This window comes from Centruroides sculpturatus, unplaced genomic scaffold, assembly GCF_000671375.1.
Source record: "Centruroides sculpturatus isolate CEXI.00-Female unplaced genomic scaffold, Cexi_2.0 scaffold1008, whole genome shotgun sequence".
Taxonomy (NCBI): Eukaryota; Metazoa; Arthropoda; class Arachnida; order Scorpiones; family Buthidae; genus Centruroides; species Centruroides sculpturatus.
Window position 1 is genome coordinate 267355 of NW_019385260.1, and position 21733 is coordinate 289087.

The window sequence follows — 21733 nt, forward strand, 5'->3', positions numbered from 1 at the left end:
CAACATCATTACAACGTTGTTAACCTTTTGGGAAGCATGTGAAAATTTTTCCCGCAAGTAATCACGTGTTTTACCTTTTACAACATTTACCAAATGAATAAAAAAATTCAATCTGTAAATATGAATTTACATTTTCATTTACATTTTTAGTCTCAATTGATGCACACTTATAATCAGCATAAGAGATGAGATTAAAAAATGGATATTTCACAAAAAAATAATCACACATTTTATGAAAATAATACTTACTACACGGCGTAATTATACTTGTAGTCAATTTAAACATACATTTCGGAATATATAGATGCGATTAAATGTTAATAATATGCTATGAAATCATTAAAATAATTATTGCATTTAACTCACATTTATGAAATTATTTAACGATAAATAAAGTAAAAATATTCTTGGTAAATGACAACTCCATAACCCAACAGTTAATTAAAACCAAATGATCTGCCAAATTATTTGGCAATAAAAAGAATAATTAAATGGTCAGAAACAAAATAATTTGTCTAGAGCAGGCATGACCAACATATGGCCCACCAGATCTGGCTCATCTAATGAATTTGTGTGGCCCACGATCAATTTTTCAATATTAGCTACTGGAGTCCGAATGGCTTGATGAAAAATTCTGATGCCTGAAAAAAAAAAAAAAAAGCCAGCAACTCACTGTGTGTTTAGAGTTAAGTACAGCATAAAATGTTGATAAAGCATTATAATGCAAAAAATGTATCTGTAATCTCTACATACAATTTAGTCTCTACGGGGTGACACCACAATGAGATCTCACACCACCTAAAAATCTTCCTAGGGCAGCCTTTAGTTCGACTCTTGGAAAAAGTTTTCTTTCCAATTTGGCCTGGGGACAAACTGTTGGCCACCCCTGGTCTCGAGGTGGGAGATTACGCCACTATTTCGAGTTAATTTTAATAATTATATTATATTTTAAATTTAGAAGTGGCAGCAGTGTTGTCAGCTTGAGATTAATCTCTCAGTGTGTTTTCCCCTACAAAGGAATTTTGGGGAGTTCCTTAGAAAACAGCTAAAAATGTAGGGATGCTTAAAATACTTATTTTTAATCCCCATAGATAGAAATGCAACTCTGAATAACTAGATTTTGGCTAATAATGATAATATGGCGTGAGTACATAACTTTACTCAATATTGGCTTCTGAATTTGTAATGAGAGGAATTTTTTTAAGCGCACGAAACTTTTTACATACCAGAAAGGAATTTTTGTTTCCTATAACCTAACAACACTAAGCAGAAGTTTCAGTTTTGAGTCCTGCTCAGGACCGAGTATTTTCTTCCAGAAAATTCTAGTTCAATAGTCTGATAATTTGGCAGGCCATTTGGCTTTAAAATTATTTTTGATTCCCACATCTTAAGCACGAGGAAATAAAAAAAAATGTGAGAAAAGTGAAAAAATGACTCAAAAGGTGAGAAAAGTGAGGATACTTCAAAAAGGTGAGTACAAGTGAGAAAAGCGAGTAACTCTGAGACCTGTAGAGGGCATAGTATATGAAGCAGGAGCTTTCTAAAACAGAATTAACAATTTTATATGCATAATTCTGTTTCAAAACTTTAAACTTGTTTTTCTCAAATTGTGATTTTTGTTGATTTTACAGTTTTGGGAAATCTATAATTTAAGAATTGCTGGATGTAGATTTGTGAATTTGGTACATATCAGCACTAATATGTATGGAAATGGGTCATGTACTTTATTTTACGTAATACTAATAACTTTATTAATATATAAAAAAAAATAATAATAAAATAAAAATAAATAATTAATTATACAGTCTGAAATATTTGGTATTAAAAGTAATTATTAAATTAGTTAAAAAGCAGTATTAAATAAATTAATCTGTTCGTTGTACTAAGCGTTCGATTTATACATTTTGTTATAAATTCATCTCATACACCAAAGCACTTACTTTACCTTTTCCTAATTTATCCTTTTCCTATCACATTAAAGATTAATTTAATAAATAAATATCTAATATTCTATTTATTGGTTTTTAGAAATACATTTCCTTGGGGCAAAACAAAAAAAAAATTTTTTTTCTAATTACCTAAATTTTTAATTCAGTATAAAAATTGTTAAACACATTAATTAAGCTTAACAACATATGCTTATTTCATTGCTTTAGATCAATTTTGAAATTTCAATAGTAAAATTTAATCTATGAGAAAAATTCCCCATGATCTTATTTGATTTGGTTTTGAAAACACTATTAAAAATGAATAAATTGAAGTTTTTGGAATTTAGAAAGAAGCCTAATAGTAACTTATTTAGATAAATTTGTTTTTTGTCACTTAAAAAACATTCATTATTAAATACAGTGGCGTGCCATCACATTTAATGATAGGGAAGCTGTTTCTGTAAAAGCTGACTTCCAGGGGCAATCAGTTAATTCTCGAAATGTATTTTTAATAGATTATTTATCTGACGTACTTACTAAATAAACAAGTTCAATATAATTACCCTCTGTTATTAGATTCAATAGATTTCCTATTCCCTCTAAATGCCAATTCCTGCTTTGATAAAAACATAACATCTATTAAATATTCTATTAGCTGTAACTATCTCATTATAATTTTCAATATTTATTTTATATTATTTACTAATGTTAAATTCTATTCCACTTTGATTTCCAAATTGCTTCAAATACGAAAGAATCAACAATTTTTCGTGCCTTTTGCCAGCTAAATTGTCAAAGCCATTCTTATTCCACACACTAATTTCATTTGAAAATAGTAAGCTAGGCCAACAAAACAATTTTCGCATTTTTATGCATATACAGAGCCATTTTATCGTGAAAATGTCGAACAAATTTTTTTATTAAAGTGTTTATATTTAACTTAGACTTTGGCCTTTCTCTTTTAATAATTTTTTCTTTTTCATTATATGATTTTGAGTCAAAACTTTTTAAAATAAAGTTTCAATATCATAATTACATTCTGAATCGTTAGCCATGATAGAAGGCCTAAAATTAGAAATAAAATAATAAAAACTTACTTGGTGAAATAAAATGTGTGGTGGATGTACCGGTACATATCTGGTACAACATATTCTTCAATTGTATGAATATACTTTTAAAGAAAATTATAATTAAATATAGCTTTGTAAAGAAACGTACATAAAAATAACAAAATATTCTTTACTTTTTAAATCTTAACCTCTTAATCAAATAGCTCCCTACGAGTGGAATCAGAGATGGTCCTGCTAGGTGTGCGGTGTCTGCATGCACGCAGGCTGCCAAATCCCAAGGGTGCCCATACCGGTCAATGTCAAATACCTGTTTTGTCACATCACTAGTATATATCAAAGGACACGACAGGGTTGTTGTAGATTTTAAACGTTTCTTACCATAGTGGTAAAAATCTAAATTTGTTAAACTTAATTGTCATTTGTTTTCTAACTAATTCGTTTTAAGACGAGGTGCCCATGGAAATTTCCAAATTTTACAACTTTTCGGTCACACTCAACTGGAAAAATTTTTGTCTTTATTACATCTAATATTACAAACAAATCAGTCCCCACTGTACTCGGCAAGAGATTGGCTTGGTTAAGCTTTTGTTTAAGTAAAATTCCGGCTCTTTCAGCAAGGTTTTATTTATGTCCCTGATTCCCTAATCGCTTAATTATTTAACTACTTCTTAAGTAGAAATAAGTCGAAACCGGTTACTTTGTACTCAAATATTTGTAGTCTTGGGAAAAAAGGGGAAAGACAAATTCTTATGACAATGGATACATAAATTGTAAATTTAAGGAAAATAAATTCTACAGCTTTTTCTGTACCTCGTGCATCTCTCATTCATTAAATTTAGTTGTAAATAACACTGCCAAAGTAACAGTTAATTTTTTAACATTGTACAAGAATTGTACATGTTTTTTCCTACATCCCCTTATAGATGGGATATACGAAATCATAATATCACTGGTTTAACATTGAAATCCATAAGCAATATAAGATGGGAGAGTGGAATAAAAATATAAAATATTTTAATAGATTTTTTTAAAACTCCTGTCAACTATACAAAACTATCATAAAAACACACCAGTCAATTCTTATCGGTTGGGTTAACTTATAAATCTACCTGCAATTCACATAATGGGGCGAGGCTGGCCAAATATCTAGCAGGCAGGCGGCTAACAGCCCACAATTGGTCCAGGATAGAATTGGAAGCATTATACATGTGTAGCTTCCACCAGCTAAACCGGGTGAGGTTGGTGCTCTGTAAAGCACATGCGTGAATGAGTATAATCTGGCTGTTTGAAAGCTGACAATGCAGTGCTTCCATTCCGCCACTAATATTCGAATATACAATAGAAATCTTATCGTTTTTTCACATCTAGTATAGAAATTTGTAATAAGATACATAATATGGTTATAATAAAATATTAATTTTAATTATATGAAAATAATCGCACACTATGTACTTATTTTTTAGAAAATACAAGGAAAGCAGCACTTCCACTGCTTCCAATGACAGCACGCCACTAATTAAATAAAAGCTTTTTATGAAAATCCATGTATTTTTATACTAAATTATAATAAATAATTTTAGAACAATACCATTTATAGTTTTCTTAGTTAAGCCATCTTGATTTGCATTATGTGGTAGAGCTGCATCATCAGGACTAGGAATATGAACTTCTAATGTTTTATCAAAAGAACAGTTGTTTTCATTGGAAAATTTTAAATTATTTTTATCCTTTATCTCAACAGAAGTATTTATAGATCCATTATCTAATATATGCAAATCCTCTCTCTTTTTTAAATAGTCATTTTCCATTTTGGCTTTTATCTGTAAAAATTAAAAATATATTATAATTCTCTACATTATTATTATTAAAAATTTATGTATTATATCATCATTTTATTAATTAAATATTTTTAATATCACTTAAATATAAAAAGTAAATTAATTGAAAAATTTATTTTATTTATTTATTTTATACATAATTATGAACTGTCAGCCAACAAGATATCCATCCCCCAATTAACAAAAGTCCCTACAATGAATTACCGTTAAAACCAAAAAGTAACAATGTATAAAAAAACATATCGAACAAATTGGATAACGAACACTTACACAAAAGATTTTTATGTTTGGACAACAAACACATGATCAGATAACGAACACCCCACAGAACAAACACAAGAAGCAGTGATGTAAAATAATGAATACTGATTGGTCTTCTCTTGTCTTCGGGCAACAATTCGAAACTTTTCGGAGTGTGGGAGACGTCGACATCGATGCTCAAGCCGGTATATACCAATCGGATAGTATTCCTCCGAACTTTGAAACTCTCCCTTGTAATTCCAGCCTTTTATTTTTCTGACAAAACAATTCTTTTTATGTATTCATGAGACTATTGGGTATGCACTCATTAAGTTTTGCATCTGTTTTTCTTTTTGAAAGGTGAGAGTATAATAACAAAAAGATAGAGAGTGGGCAGAAGATGTCTGATGTCGCTGGGCAGTATGGCATGAACAGGTCTACAGTAGGCTGCAATTCAATCTTATTTAAGAAAAATACTGTATAATCAAGAAGACTCAAGCAGCTAAAGGAGTAACAACAATCACATCTGAGAAATAAAGAAGGGTTCATAATGGAACCTGAAACGGATCTGACGACAGAAGAACGCCAAGAACTCTTGAATGAAGAACACCAAGAAACTCGGCAAGATATGTTTTCTTCTGAAAAAGAGGATTAAATTAACCTTTTCAAACGGAAAAAACATAACTAGTAAAAACGCAAGACTGTGTATGTATGTACGGTATTTTTATTATTACATATAAATAAACGTAGTAAGAAAGTATATATATATTTTTTATTTTTGGGGGTTTCCAGAACGAATTAATTAAATTCCCATTAAAAGCTATCGTAAATCAATAATCGGTTAATGAACAATTCGGATAGCGAACAAAGTCTTGGAACGGATTATGTTCATTAACCGATCACCCACTGTATAAAGAATTATCACATTCCTAGAGAATAACAGTGTTTGAACAGGTTAAATATCAATATTTGAAAAATGGAATAGAAGCAGAAAGACAAGTTATACTGTAGTTAAAATAACACAATAGTGTTGCAGCATTACAATCATGATTTATTAACGTAATCACTAGTACTTTTGAGAGCTTACAGCCACTATCCTCAGGAAAAAAAGAAATCGAATACAATTAATTTTCAAACATTCGATTTTCAAATGGACTTTTACAAATTATTCATGGCATGTGGATGGAATACAGAACAAATTGAAATTAAATTGAAATATTTTTGAAAAACTATAGAAGTACGAAGTAATTGACATCAAATTTTCCAAAAAACCCTTAAAAAGTAATTTAGTAAGCCATATATAGTTCTGGTACACATGTGAATACAAAATTACAAATTAAATCACTTGAATAAGGTGCAATACACTGATTATAAAAATTCCGTAACTGTGATTACAGGATTTCTATGGTCGGTGTATTGCACAATGTTACTGCAGATATATAGAGGTTCCTCCATATAAATAACTCTCTTTGATCATTGCACTGCTTAAGTAATTTGGTGTGTGCCCAAAGCAGTAGATAACCCTGGTCTAGTATCCTTTTAGATAACTCAGTTGCTAGTCTATTGTTTTTAATATCATCTTGATGTTTCAGGATATGAGACTGTAGCATTCTAGTAGTAGCCCTAATGTAAATAATTTCCTCCCCCAATTATTGTAATGGAATTTTGTAGACCCTGATTTTTCATTTAATGTGAGTGTGTCTCCATCATTACATAACACTCTTCGTAGTGTAGGTTGGGGGCTATAGGCAAAGTAAAGCCATACTTTCTTAAATTTTCCTTTAAAAAATACTTTTAAAAAATCTAAAAGTGTTCCATAATAGGTTTTGTTCGGTAAAAATTGGAATTTTTTTGATTCTTTCCTGAAGGTGGTCAATTAACTGACCAAAAACATTAGACAAGGAAATAAAAACACTGCATTTTAAAGGTTTTTAAGGTTTAGTTTTAAACTTGCTAACATTATAGAAATATTATAAAAAATACTAAACTGTGAAATGAACAAAACCAAAAGGTTTACACTTCTTAGCTGGCCCTATCCACCCTACAGTTTATGTTACATTCACAGCACATGTAACATAGGAAAGTCAAGCGGTGCAGTGGGTAATGAAGGAGAGGGGAGGGGAACTATAATCTTTTTTTTGGTCCTATTCTGTACATATAATATATAGCAAATAAATGTGTAACATGTTAACGACAGGTATCTGTTTCCTTCCTCAGATATAAATTGGTAAGATACACGGGAATCTTTCAATTGACAACAAGGATGACATTAGATTAAGAATTAAACATTTTGTCACCTTTTCGTTTAAATCCCCCCCATCATTTTTAGACACACTGAAGCTGCTGTTTGCTATACAAAAGAAGTTAGGCCAAACTTGACATTGAAGCAGAAGTATGTTTAATCAAGATCAAAGGGAAATAAGGCAATAGACACAATAGCAAATTGACATTATCAGGAAGATAATGTCAATTTTAAAAGCATAGGAGCTACCCAGAGTCAGTAAATCTGTGTAAAGCAGGGGTGTCCAACCTTTTTGTTTCTCTGGGCCACATTGTAAGAAGTCATGGAGTTTTGGGCCACAAGTATATTATATATACTATACTTGTGACACAAGTATGTTTTGGCCCAATCCTTAAATATACAAGTACAGTAGAACCTCCATTATCCGGATTTTCGATTATCCGGATTGTTCAAAATAAACAAAAATTTTACGAATTTGCTGATTTGCACATGGCGAATTACGACACTGTTTGTGTACGTTATGGAATGCATAACTTTTTTGTTTCAACAACGTCTCATCCAGCACAGTGGTTGTAAACTCTTAAATATATTTTACGTAGTAATAAAAATATAACTTGACATACGTATTTATAAATAATTTATATTCAAATTACATCATTTCTATGACCAAGGGCGGCTAAGGCATGGACGACATGGGCCACCGCCTATGCCTCGCGGTCCGAAGGGTCTCGCGCCTCGAAGGTTTATGCATTACTTAAAAGCCGCGAACGTGACAAAAAAATTTTACTCTTCATAAAACGATAAATAGTTTGTCAAATTTTTATTCATAAAAATGCAGTTTCAACTGTTAGGAGTAGTAAAATCGTATTGAGGTTGGATGTCACGCCAACTTTTATTTTAATTAAAGCTTCTTCAAAAACTTCAGACACTAAGGCGTTAAATACAATTAAAATATTTTATTCTTGCGAGCGCTTTCGACGTAAATATGCACGTCGTCCTCAGGCAAATCAAACGTTTCAACTGCTTTTTATTTCATAAAATCCGTCTTCTTGCGCCACCAGAGGGCCTTTTAAACAATAGGTAGTCTGTTAGCGTTGGTCAGTAGTAGTCCAAATTCAATACGAACGTTTGTTTTTTGAAAATTTGATCACGGTTTAAATACAGTATTTACTTTTAATATTACCGATATGTCATCGAAAAGAAAACGTGTTGCATTATCATTAAAAGGCAAATTAAAGTGCTTGTTTCGATTATCCGGATTTTTCCTTATCCGGACTACCTTCATCCCCAATTAGTCCGGATAATCGAGGTTCTACTGTATATTTAAGGATTAACATGTCGAGATTATAGTAATAAGTATTAAAACTTTATTAAGAAAAAGGATATTTTAAAAAATTACTTCTACAGACACTTTCAATTTTTACTTAGAAATAGATAATTTATTATAAAGGAGACAAAGAAACATTTATTTGAAAAACACAATTATTTTTTTTATTTGGGTCTCTAATTAATAAAAAACAACGAAACACCATTTTAAAGTGTATTTTTATTCAACTAATATAATTATAAATAATATGTAGCCCAAAAAAGTATCGAATGCACAAAATGATATTTTTTACGCCTAACTAATAAAAGGGTAGCCAAATCTTGCAATGCTGGAAGGAATACTAAATAAAGCTGGAGCTGGGACTCAAAGGATTATTATAGACCCAAAAGCACAAAAATGAGAGAAAGGACGAAAGGTAAAGAAGTGAAAAAAATTAAAAATCAAGGGTCAATATGTGCATAACATAAGGTCTATTTAATCTTTGTCACTACTTTTTATTTTTTGGCCTTTCTCTCTTTTCCCCGAATTTGACTCTATACTCCTTTGAGTCACAACTCCAGGTTTATTTAGTATACCTTCCTCATTCACACATTTCCAATTATTTGAAAATATTTCCTTTCCACTCAAAAATAAAATATGTATAAAGGTTTACGGCTTTGTAAAACTTCTTTTCTGAGTTTATGCCATTGAAATAAATAAATAAATAAAAAATAAAACAATTTGTCGGTTTTGTTTACATGTTTATTGGGCCGCATTGGAAGTTGCCATGGGCTGCATGTGGCCCATGGCAACTTCCAATGCGGCCCGTGGGCTGGACACCCTGATGTAAAGGCTACAAAGGGAAGCATAATCACAAAGAATGCCAGTACAAAAAGAATAATTGCTTCCTCTGTGGAAAACCAGATAGCATTCAGAAAGTATACTGTTCAGAGAAACATTCTTTTTCCATTTCATCTCAAATCAGAAAAGGCATCAATCAGTTGGCCATGTAAATCAAGTAGCTAATCCTTTGTTGATCAAGGTAATCATCGCATTAGTCGAAATTAACAGAAAGGGTAGTCAGTTGCAAGTAGATTCAGGATCTCCATATACTATCTTGTCAGAAAACAAATTTAACAAAATTTTTGGTAGCAATTCCCCAAAGTTTTATCCTTTCCACACCATTTTGCATGGGTACTCAAAGAAACAGGTTCAAATTGCTAGCCAATGTCAGGTGAAGGTCACATACAACAACTGTACCAAGAACTTCTACTAATTATGGCAAGGGTTTGTTTGTTTGTTAGGGTTTTCTGGCACAAAAGCTGTACAGGCTGTGCTGCACCATGCCAAATGGTAAAATTAATAAGGTCATATTGTTATTTATTATTAATTTTTCAATATAACAAGCATATATAACAGTAACAATAAACAAGAACAACAAGGTATATAAAAGTATATATATATAAATAAATAAATAATCAAATTTGTTTATAAATATTAGTGACTTTCAGAAAGTCCAGTAACTTATTGACATTTGGCCTATGGCCCAGAATCTCTTTAAAACTTGCATTTCCAAAATGCTGTCTATGAATCCTATCAGAGGTAATGCAGTTGCATAATATGTGTTTAATTACAGTGCACTAACAATATTGGCATAATGGCTGATCTACACCCTTCAAAAAGTATTGATGAGTCAACAGAGTATGCCCAATTCTCAAGCAAGTAAGAATAACTTCAGATCTCCTGTCATACTGTTTATAACACGTCCAATACTTTGATCTCATGTAGTTTATTGTGGATTTGTGCATTCCACACGTTTTGCCATCTCTCTGCTAGTCGCTTTTTTAACTACTAGCTTCAAATCACTTCCTTCGATAGGCATTCCATACAGTGAAGAACTTTGCAGCTGCATCAGCTTCTTCATTCTCTCTTATACCAACGTGGCCTGGGACCCAACAAAATTTTATATAGAGATTCCTTGTAAAAAAATGGCAAATCAGATTATGAATTTTAATACTACAGAGTGAGAACTAGGTTCACATGAGATCAAAGCCTGAAATGTGCTAACTGAGTCAATGTAAACCACGCAGCAACGATGACCTTTACTGATTACATAGTTTAAGGCTAAATAAATAGCCTGCAACTCTGCAGTAAATATGGAAGAATTTAATGCTATTTGTTCTGTCATGATTTCATCTTGGCAGACGAAAGCTGAGCCAACGTAGTCTTCCGATTTCGATCCATTGATGTAAACAGAAATTAAATTCCTGTCAGTGTTGAATTTCTGCAAAGTGCTATCTATAGATGTAATCTGGCATGGTTTCTTTAGGGAACTGCTTTAAGCTTAATTCAACATTTATCGCTGAGGTTGACCATGGTGAAATACTATTAACCTCAACCTGTGAGATGTTGCTTGTGTCAAGGTCAATCGTGCTGCTTACATTCACCATTCTTATGTCAAATGTAGGGACACAACTCGTCCGAGCTGCAAATAACCTTTTCAGCTGAGTATCTGAACTATTAGCTGAAAGTCTATTCAGAGATTTCTGTTTAATATAGTAAAAAAGAGACAACTGTTCTCTCCTGAGTGATAGTGGAGGCTCATAAGCATCCACATACAAACTTTGAACCGGAGAAGTTCGAAATGCACCAGTGCACAGACGCAGTGCTTGATGGTGGATTGAATCCAGCATCCGAGGAGTAGATTCTCGCACAGAGCCATAAACAATGCATCCGTAATCCAGTTTTGAGCGAACAAGGGCCCTATAAATTCTGAGCATAGAACATTTGTCTGCTCCCCAGGATGACCAGCATAATACTTTTAAAAGGTTCAGGGATTTTAGATATCTACTCTTCAAATTGCACAAGTGTGGTAAAAACGTCAGTTTATGGTCAAATAAAACTCCCAAAAACTTTGCCTGCTTGACCATTGGGATTTTAACCCCCTTTTAAGTGAATTTCAGGGCCCAGGTGCAAACCACGCCTTTGGCAAAAGTGGATGCACAAGGTCTTCTCCATGTTAAAAGTGAAACCATTGGTCTTGGACCAATTGTCTATACCAGTGTTTCTCAACAGGGGCGATATTGTCCCCATGTGGGTGTTTTTCCACGTTGAGGGGGCGATTTGTAACAATTTATATTTTGGGGGGCGAAAAACAATTTTCTGCGCAATATAGTAAAACATTATATTAAGAATAATTAGATATTTTATTTGTTATATCGTACAATAATTAAACAAATAACAATATACTAGTCAATAGTCTATTCAATGCAGTATGAATTTGGCATTAGCCTTGGCCCTCAGCATCGGAATTTTGAAGTGAAGGTGGCGATACTACGTAATGGTTTTATTGAAGGGGGGTGACGATTCGTTAGAGGTTGAGAAACACTGGTCTATACGATTTAGAAAGGTTTGCAGTTGTCTCTCAATGAAATTCATGTTACTAGACTGGAGGGGGTCTAAAAGTCATCCACATACAGAGAATGTTTCACACTAGGAGGAAGACAGTCAGTTATGCTATTAATAATTTTAATTAGGAGCAGAGGAACACCTTCTTCTTGGGCAAAAAACCTAGATAAACAGTTGCCCATCCTAACTTGAAATCTTCGATTCTGCAGGAAGTTTTTTATAAAAACTGGTAAATTACCCTGCAATCCAAATTGGTGCAGGTCATAAAATATTCCGTATTGCCAGCAGCAATCATAGGCCTTTTCTATATCAAAAAATATAGACACTAAGTGCTGTCATCGAACAAACGCTTTGCGCATAGATGTTTCAAGGTTTGCTAAATTGTCCGTGGTACTTCTGTTCCTATGAAATCCACTTTGATGTGATGAAAAGTAATTCTTTTCCTCTAGGAGGAACATCGGGCATCTGTTTACCATTCTTTCAAAGAGTTTACACAGGCAACTTGTCAGAGAGATTGGCCTGTAATTAGAGGGATTCTTGTGGTCGTTACCTGGCTTGGAAATGGGAATAATGATAGATAGTCTCCAAGAGTCAGGAAAAGTATGTTCTGTCCATATTCTGGTAAACAGATTCAGAAGATTTATAAGAGAATTGTCTGACAGATTTTTAATCATGCTGTAGTGGATTTTATCCAGGCCTACAGCAGTATTCCCTGAGCGAGAGATCACTGTATGTAATTCAATTCTGGTGAATGGCACATTATATTCCTAATTAGATGAGGTGTGAAAGTTTAAATGTTTTTTTTCACTTTAGGCTTTATAAACTTGAAAATTCCTTGGATACATGATATTGCTGGATGAGGAGGAAAATGTCTCACCCAAAAGATCAAAAATACTCTGTATATCACTGATTATTGTGCTATTATTTTCAAGCATGGACAGAGAGTGAGAAGCATATTTCTCATTAATTTTATGGATTTTATCCCAGACTGCTTTTGAGTTAGTGGAAGATGTTATGCTAGAAACATACTTCCTCCAAGAATCCCTTTGGCTTTGCCTTCTAATTCTTCTGGCATTTGCCTTTGCTTTTTGAAAAGCAATCATATTACTAGCAGTGAGGTTTCTTCTGAAAATCCCCTATGCTTTCTTTTGTTTTTTAAATGCTTGCCTTGCAATTCTTATCCCACCATGGTTTCGGATGCTTTGGATATCTGGTTGATGTTTTCCCCATTGTTTTTTCAGCTGCCTGAATAATACTAAAAGTGACAACTTCAACTGCATCATTGATATCAGCAGTACTGACCATTTCCTCAGTGATGTCAGCCAAAGAGGAGAATGCAGGCCAATCTGCCGTTTCAAGTTTCCAGCGTGGTGGACGGCTGTTTCACAGCTTTCTCTGCCTTGATATTTTAGAAATATTGGGAAGTGGTCACTAGAGAGTGGATTAGATCCAACCTCCCATGAAAATGCTGAAAACAGGTTTGGACTCACTAATGATAAATCAATGGCAATGAAAGTTCTTGTTGGGGCATGGAAGTATGTCACCTCTCCAGTATTAAATAAATACATTTGCCGATTGCCTATGAGTCGTTCAATGGCTCTGCCTCAATGATTGATGTCAGGACTGCCCCACATTGGATTGTGGCCATTGAAATCATCCAGTAAAAGGAATGGAGTTGGCAGCTATTCAACTAATGAATCCAATTCATCCTCATTGACTCTGACATCTGGTGGCAAGTATATAGAACAAACTGTGACAGTTACTCCAATAGATATTCTGACTGCCACAGCTTGCAAATTAGTGCTTATTTGTACTGGCAAGGATGGGATGTGATTGGAAACCAGAATAGCCACACCGCCACTGGCACAGTTGTGGCTATCATCATCCTTGCGGTAAACTCCTAATCCTTTTAAAGTAATTTTCTCTCCAGGTTTCAGGTGAGTCTCCTGGAGTGCCACACAGAGAGATGAGGTGGATGATGTCAAGTGTTTAATGTCAGAGAAGTTGTTGCAGAAACAACGATAGTTCCATTGGATTATTTTATAACCCATTATGTGTTTGAGGCAGCATTCTTTGCGAGGGGTATCCCTCTTTAATTTAACAGGGGGTTTTTCTTTTGGAGATGACGTTGGTTTTGTCACCTCCATATTAGGCTCTTCATCAGATATGTCAGAAAGCCAGGGCTGTGGAGTCGGAGTCGTGGTGTTTTAGCCGGAATCGTCAAAAAATCCGCCGACTCCGACTCCCTTTTACTTACCAACTTGTTATGTATATGAAACGGAGTCGGAGTCAAATGATAAGGAAAAGTCGGAGTCGGTAGATTTTTACGCGACTCCACAGCCCTGCAGAAAACTCACTTATAGATTGAGTTTCTGATTTTTTTGAGACTTTAGAGAGGGCTGCTTTCACTCTGTTAAGTGGGTTCTTACTGGCTTTTTTAGAACTCACATTTCTGGTTGTTATCCCTATTTTAGTTACAGAGGTTTTGGTCTTTGTGTTCTCCTTTTCTTCTGATTGTGCAAATGGGATCAATAAACATTTTGTATGGCAGGTAAGAGATTCACTTGGGGACACAGAAATATCTGTTTGAACCCCACATGTCTTAGTAGATTTCAAAATAACAGCAAATGTCTTTTGCTGCAATGGTGCACTTGGAGTGACCATGCGACAGGCTTCTGGATATGATACGTTTTTCAGTTTTCACCCGTTGAATCTCTTTTTCTCTTTGCCATGCAGGGCATTTCCAGGAGTAGGCAGGATGGGCATCTTTACAGTTCACACAGTGTGGAGAACTTTTACATTCAGTACTGTCGTGACCTTCAGTTCCACACTGTGCACATAAGCTTTTGCCTTGGCAGGAGACCCGGGAATGTCCAAATCACTGGCATTTGAAGCAACGCAGTGGATTTGGAATATATGGACGAATTGGGAGGCGCAGGTATCCTGCTGTAACAAAGGATGGCAATGTTGGTTTGTCAAATGTGAGAATTAGATGTTTTGTGGGTATCAACATGCCATCTTGACAGATCGAAATGCGTTGGACAGAAGCGACACCTTGGTCCAACAGGCCGATCTGAATGTCTGATTCGTCTTCAGACATCAACTCGAACTCAGATATCACACCACCTGATGAGTTCAAACTTCTGTGTGGTGTGACTAATATTCCCATGTCTCCAAGAGTCTTCATTGTTGAAAGCTTTGTTGTTTCTTGAGGAGAGGATGTTTCCACTAAAAGGTCCCGACCTCAATTTTTGTATCTTTTTTAGGTGCCTGATGGTTGATTCAAATAGCTTTTGAATCAAAAAAGGAAAACACTTAGCGAGGGGTTTTTCTCCAGTTGCATGCACAATTAAGTAAACAGGTTGACTGGAGGTCTTTTCTTTTGTCTTAGATATTGTTGCTTTGTCAGGATGTTTTGAATTTTTTGGATCCATGATTAAAGTTAAATTTTTCAGCTCCCAGTGACCCCACCTACTATGGGGCCCAACAAGAGGATGCTGTCACATGGGAGACTCCCATAGACTGTCACACCAGGGTTTCCCAGGAGCTATAACACCACAATGCAGTCGAAAAGAGCACAGCTTGTCTGACGTGTCTGCCCAGTCTGCATCGATCAGTTGACTCCAGGCCGAGGTCAAGAATGACTCAGCGACCAGCCAAATGACTCAAACAGAGCCTGATTTGAGCCTCCCGTTTATCCAAAGCAGGGGCCAAAGCAGTGTGTTAGGGACGTTATGTTGCCCCTCAACTACCAGGATTCCCTTTTCCAGCATACGGGGCACCATGCATGGCAAACACGTGGGTGGGCTTACTAAAAGACTTACTAAACCATCTCTGGGAGGTCCCCTCACCATGGACAGGAACCCACATCAAGGAGAATTATGGCAAGGAGAAACAGTAAGTTTGCTGGGAAGAAACTGGTTCAGAGTGAGGAATATATATCTCAGGTGTATATCACATTTCTAAAGATTGGATCCAGGAGTTGATGGAAGAGTTTCCAAGTATATTCAAAGAGGAGTTAGAAACATATAAGCACCAACCAATTTCAATTAAATTAGCTAGACTTGAATGTAACATCCATCAGATTAAAGGCATGTACCCTTGGGGATTCATCAAAAGGTTGATGACGAACTTGAAAAATGGATCAAGCAGGGAAATTTAGAGCTCATAACAGATCCTGAGTGGACTATACCCATTGTGCCAATTTTGAAATCAAATAAATTGGTATGTATCTGTAGTAATTATAAAATTACATTTAATAATGCACTGTGGTCCACTGCCTATCCATTCCAGCAATCAATCACTTGTTGGCAGATCTGGGATATGAGAAGTTTTCACCAAGCTTTATCTAGCTCAGGTGTATCAGCAACTCACAGTAGATGATTATACAGCCAGAGCTCAAATGATTATTACATATAAAGAGGCATTTAAGAGATTCCAATTTGGCATCAATGCAACACGGGGATTTTCCAGGCATTTATCAAACAATTTATAGGAGAAATAGAAGGTGTAATACCATACTTCGGTGATATTCTCATTGCAGCTAAATCCAAGGAAGATTTGTTAGAAAGGGTTAGACAGGTCCTTAAGAGATTCCAGTCATTGGGCTTGCACATTAAAATACAGAAATGTGTCATAGGAGTTCCAAGTGTAACATTCTTAGGATTTAAAATAGATGCAAACAGAATTCATTCCTCAAAGCAGTTTGGCACACCTGCACCATCCAACAAAAAGGAAGCTCTAAGGTCTTTTGGGTCTAGTAAATTTTTACTGTGTTTTTCTAAAAACCAAAGCCACATTGCAAAGCCTTTGCATCATCATCTGGATGTAAATACATTGTGGAAGTGGGAGCTCAAACACAAAAAGGCATTTAAGGCTGTGAAATCATTGTCAACATCAGATGCTGTACTTACCACTTTGACTTGCAAAAACCATTGGTGCTAAAGTGTGATGCATCATCTTACAGTATCAGTGCTGTCCTCAACCACCATATGCCAAATGGAAGTGAGGTACCCATTACAAACTATTCACATATGCTATCAGCAACAAAGTGCAACTATGCACAGATAGACAGAGAAGCCTTAGTAATTTGAGCAACAAAAATATATCTATAAAGTGGGCGTGTGTGTTGCTGCACTGGTCCAATTTTGGATATAAACCATAATGGTTGTCATTATGGTTTATATCCAAAATAACAAACTCAGTCATGTTGGGCTTATTCTTCCATATAATCAAAATGTTGTCCACATATCTTTTATAAAAGTAACACTGAGGGAGAAACAGAGATAATATTTGAAAATAGACAAGCACCTCCTGGTGGAACAGGTCTCCATTACCTTTAACCCCTATTTAAGTTCATTATATGCAAAAATTGCTAAGAAGCATGCTGTTGATATAGCTTTCAGGAGGTGCCTGCCTATTTCCAACATATCTTGTAATGGAAAGGACCCTACCAGACTACCTGGCATGTACAGTGTCCCTATCAGAGACACCAGATGTGATAGGGACCTTCTGTATATTGAATCCACTAAACAATGATTCTATGAGAACCAAAATGCAAGAACATGCTAGAACTTCCATAGTCCTCTCTACCTATACAGCAGATCTGGAAATTGTGGTGGACTTCACATAGGTCAAACTCCTCCTCACAACATCCCATACAGAGCACCTCAGATGGTTGGAAGCCATAGAAATCTTTAAATCTAATTTTGCATCATCTTGTATAAATTTTAAGGAGGAAATGATGTTGATGGCAAGTACAATTTTTTTTTTTTACTTTCCTGTCTGTTATATATAACAGAGAAAAAGTATGACGATCAGTCAAAAAATAACCCCCCTCAGATTTTTTAAACTTGAGTTCACATTTCTTATTTTACCAACAAAAATAAAGGAATCTAAACTAGAAGCTATTTACACTGAAATTTAAATTTTTGTAATAAAACATTTTTGGATCAAATTGATTCATTTTCAAAACAAAGAATCACTGGGAAGAATAATTAACACACAAGAACCTTATTATATCCCAGTAACGATAAAAATTTAAATAAAACTAACGTTTTCAACCATATTCATGATCATCTTCGGGCTTTTGACCAGTACAATTCGAATATGGAATGCATCGAATAATATGTTTCAATTATCTTAAAATTCCAATTCGTTACTGGGATATAATAAGGTTCTTGTGTCTTAATTATCCTTTCCAGTGATTCTGAGAGAAGTTTTATTTAATTTAATAAAATTTCAAAGATTATAAAATATTACAAGTATATAATTTTCAGTTTTATAAAAATTGATTATTAAATTTAACACGTTGATCTAATTATTCTGTTCATATTAGGGTTTCTCCAATGGAATCTCAACTGTTTTTTAACCCAGGAAATACTACAAATTTCTTAAATATTCACTTTTTTCTTATTTTGTATTAAAGTTGAGAAAATTTTGCAAATAGAAAGTATAATTAACTCAAATTGTCAGAATACATTTGTATTTATTAATTTTAAGCCTGCTTATTAGTTTTTTAAATTTTCACTTATTATGGTATGCCACAGACTGCCAATAATCAATATGTAGCCTATTTGTGACAGGACTGAAAATTCTTTAGTTGTCAGAACCTGTAATATCTGGATTATATTGTGCTTATGCTGTCTTAATTTTTAATCTTGCCCAGTAGCTTCAATAACTGTATTATGTCAAGTTATGCAAATTGGGCAAGGATACAAATAAGTATGAAGTTTTTTCATAAACCTGATTATTAAAGCCAAATACAATTGCTGAATATTGCTGATGATTGCTGAATATTGTAAATTGCTGAATTATCGGGCTGTAAGCTCGATGCTGCTATTAAAGCAGCCAAGATAGACAAATCAAGAATACTAGATGGCAAAAGAAGTACTGTAACGCATCTCGAAAGCAAAATAGAAATCTTCGAGACTACAGGCAAAAAAACACATAACATCTGTCTTCTCTTAAATGCATTAAAGACAATTCCATCTGCATGAATTGAATCAAAAAGGGCATTCTCAGTAGCAGGACTTTTCTTTAGTAAAATAAGAATCAAATTGGGTGATCAAAGTATTGACCATCTTTGCTTTTTATGATCTTATTATAAAAATTTACAATAATATTTTGTATTATGTTTTTATTTAAATAACAAAAATTACCTTCTAACTTAGAAGTTTGATCTAAGTTCATTTTTTTCTTTAAATTTTCAACTCAATTCAAAGGCATGTTTGGTGTAAGCAATGTCCAGCAAACTTTAATAAACTTTTTCTGTTTGTGAAAATTTCTATGTAATTCAAATATTATTATTATTAGCATTATAAGCATTATTATTATTATTATTATTATTTTGGAGGTTGAAGGATGTATTAAGTTACATAGAAATGAAAAATAATTATATCATTCAATTTTAAGATTTATTTTATATTTTAAAATAATTAATTAATTAAATCCTGGGATAAGCAAAAGACTGGGATATAAGAAATCCTAGTTCATATATTGCCAACAGTTCTAAATTACTGATTAATATGTAATTAATTTCACTTTTAACATAATAAGTTAGTTAAGTATATTAAAAGTTAAGTTTTATTTAAATATTTATGTTTACATTTTTCTTTATCACTATGAATTTCTATTATTCAATATTCTTTGACCTATATTATAAACAAAATTCAGTCATATATATCTTATAATATATTTTCTATTACAAATGAATGAACTTGTGTCTCTATAGATAAATACAACCTACAATGCTAATTTGATTTGTAAATAATGTATTTACTAAAAAAGAAAACATATTATTATTATTAAAAATGAAAGTTCATCCAAATAACGTATACAGAAAAATTGGCTGAACGTTACTTCGCCTCAAAATTTGGATTAACTAAACCATAGACAGCTTTGTTTTTAAATTTTCAAGGAACCGTTAAGAAGGTTAACACAAAAAAGATCACCTCTCGGTTGCTTGCTGTGAAGTGAACAATACAGGGAATACTCACATCTTTTTAACCTCTCCAATCTGGTCTATGTTTTTTGTTCATTTCATCGAAATTATTTTGCACTCTACGGTTTACTCCCTTTTTATTCTAACACATGTTGTTATAATGTTATAATGTGTATAAGCGACCCCTTCTTTTTACCTATGTCTTCTCACGAGTTGCATTGTCCTAACTGTCACTATAATAAGAAGGGCATTAAGCCCAAAATGCATATCCTTTCCTATCAATAAACTGATCTTTTTCTACTAAAAGTGTTCCTGTGTGATTTGTTCTCAACGGTAACCTTATGCTAAGAAAATACAAAAAAGGTCAGTATGCAATTGCAACAATAATAGGAAAATTAAGTAAATAGTATCATTTTGTATCAGAAGCAGCATACAATTTTAACTTTTTTTAAAGATATGGGACACATAATGAGAAATTATTTGCATATGTACTTTACATTAAAAATTATCAAATTTGAAGACATTTAAAAGTTTAGTTTGTCAAATAATTACATTCAGAAATTAAGAAAAACAACAAAAAAATATAATTTGGAATGGTAAAATATGATTTTTTAAATATTTTAATATCGCCGCTACATTTATCAAATAAAACACAGAGTTAATTCTATAGAAACACAGTAAATAAAAGAAAAAATAAAACGAACATCAAAATGTAATCGGTAAAAACTTACGCAGATGTATAAAACATGCATTGACAAAAGCTAACGGGTTAATGGTAATTAACAAGATTTTTTGAATTTCGAGAAACGTTAACACGCTTTATCAACGAATTTATACTTTCTATTAACAAGTTTTAAGAAAATAAATCGAGGAATAACGTTTCAATCGAATTAAAAATAGATACATTATTTAAGAATAGATGACTTTCTACGACAAAATCAAAAACATTCATTTTATGCTGTAAACATTTATATACAGAATAAACTGTAAACTATAAAACATTTACCTTTCATCACTGTGAAAAAAGTCTGATAAAACGACTTAAAAGAAAGAAATAATAAAAAAAAAACGTTAAATTTCGCAAAATCTCTCTTTTAAAGACATCTTCGGTGCCTACTCGTTACATAGAGAAAGCCGAATCTAACGAATTTAAAACATTTTTTTCTTATTTTTTTATTTTTCCACTTCTCGCTCACACAAAATGTTGTATTTCCTTAACACGCGCTATTTTCGTAACTAAATTTACATTTCTAATAACATTTTTAGACCGTTTAGTATGAAATAGTATAAAATTTATTAACTAAAAAAATACGACGAGTATTAATATTTATAAAATTATACGAAATTTCTTTAATTTTAATAAATTTGATTTATTAATTTTTTGTATGTCGGCAATACGTAGCGGCCTCTAGGTATCCAAACAATTGTTTGTTCGAGTTGTAGCGGTAGGTTGTCGTCTGTTCGGAACTTTTTGTTTCGAGAAATTTTATTAGTAAAAAAGAAGTCTATGTCTCAGGTAAGGCGAAATTTTGTATTTGTTTGATGCGATGAATAGTTTGGTCAGTAAATTATTACTATTCAAATTTTGGTTGTGATCGGTGTTATGAAACTATGATAAGTCATGGTTAGGCTTAACCTCTCCATTTTGGTTTGATTAGAATTGTCGATAATTTACTGAGTAAAGGATTATAAATAATATCGATATATGAGAATTCCTTATATTTTATCCAGATTTCGCTTCTGTACGATACAGGTGTTA

At 33.3% G+C, this 21733-nt stretch overlaps 2 protein-coding genes across 3 annotated transcripts in view; both read right to left on the minus strand.

The window, feature by feature from the left end:
* LOC111636826 (N-lysine methyltransferase KMT5A-like) overlaps positions 1-21169 on the minus strand; it is a 72665-nt gene extending 51496 nt beyond the window's left edge. Inside the window, exons 1-2 of one of the 2 annotated variants that reach the window (XM_023382168.1) lie at positions 20981-21169; positions 4587-4818 (exon numbers count right to left, since the gene is read on the minus strand). In XM_023382168.1, coding sequence (XP_023237936.1) covers positions 4587-4806 — 220 coding nt within the window. In that variant the 5' untranslated portion in view covers positions 4807-4818; positions 20981-21169. Of the gene's footprint in view, positions 1-4586; positions 4819-19192; positions 19300-20980 lie in introns of those variants that run through there. The other variant, XM_023382169.1, reaches the window with a different exon arrangement.
* LOC111636829 lies at positions 14911-15219 on the minus strand. Its single transcript, XM_023382173.1, has one exon. The coding sequence runs from the start codon at positions 15217-15219 to the stop codon at positions 14911-14913; it is 309 nt and encodes a 102-aa protein (XP_023237941.1).
* Positions 21170-21733: the final 564 nt, after the last annotated feature.

Coding starts and splice junctions, on each gene's coding strand:
- LOC111636829 (XM_023382173.1), bottom strand. CDS start 15,219: ATGAAGACTCTTGGAGACATGGGAATATTAGTCACACCACACAGAAGT.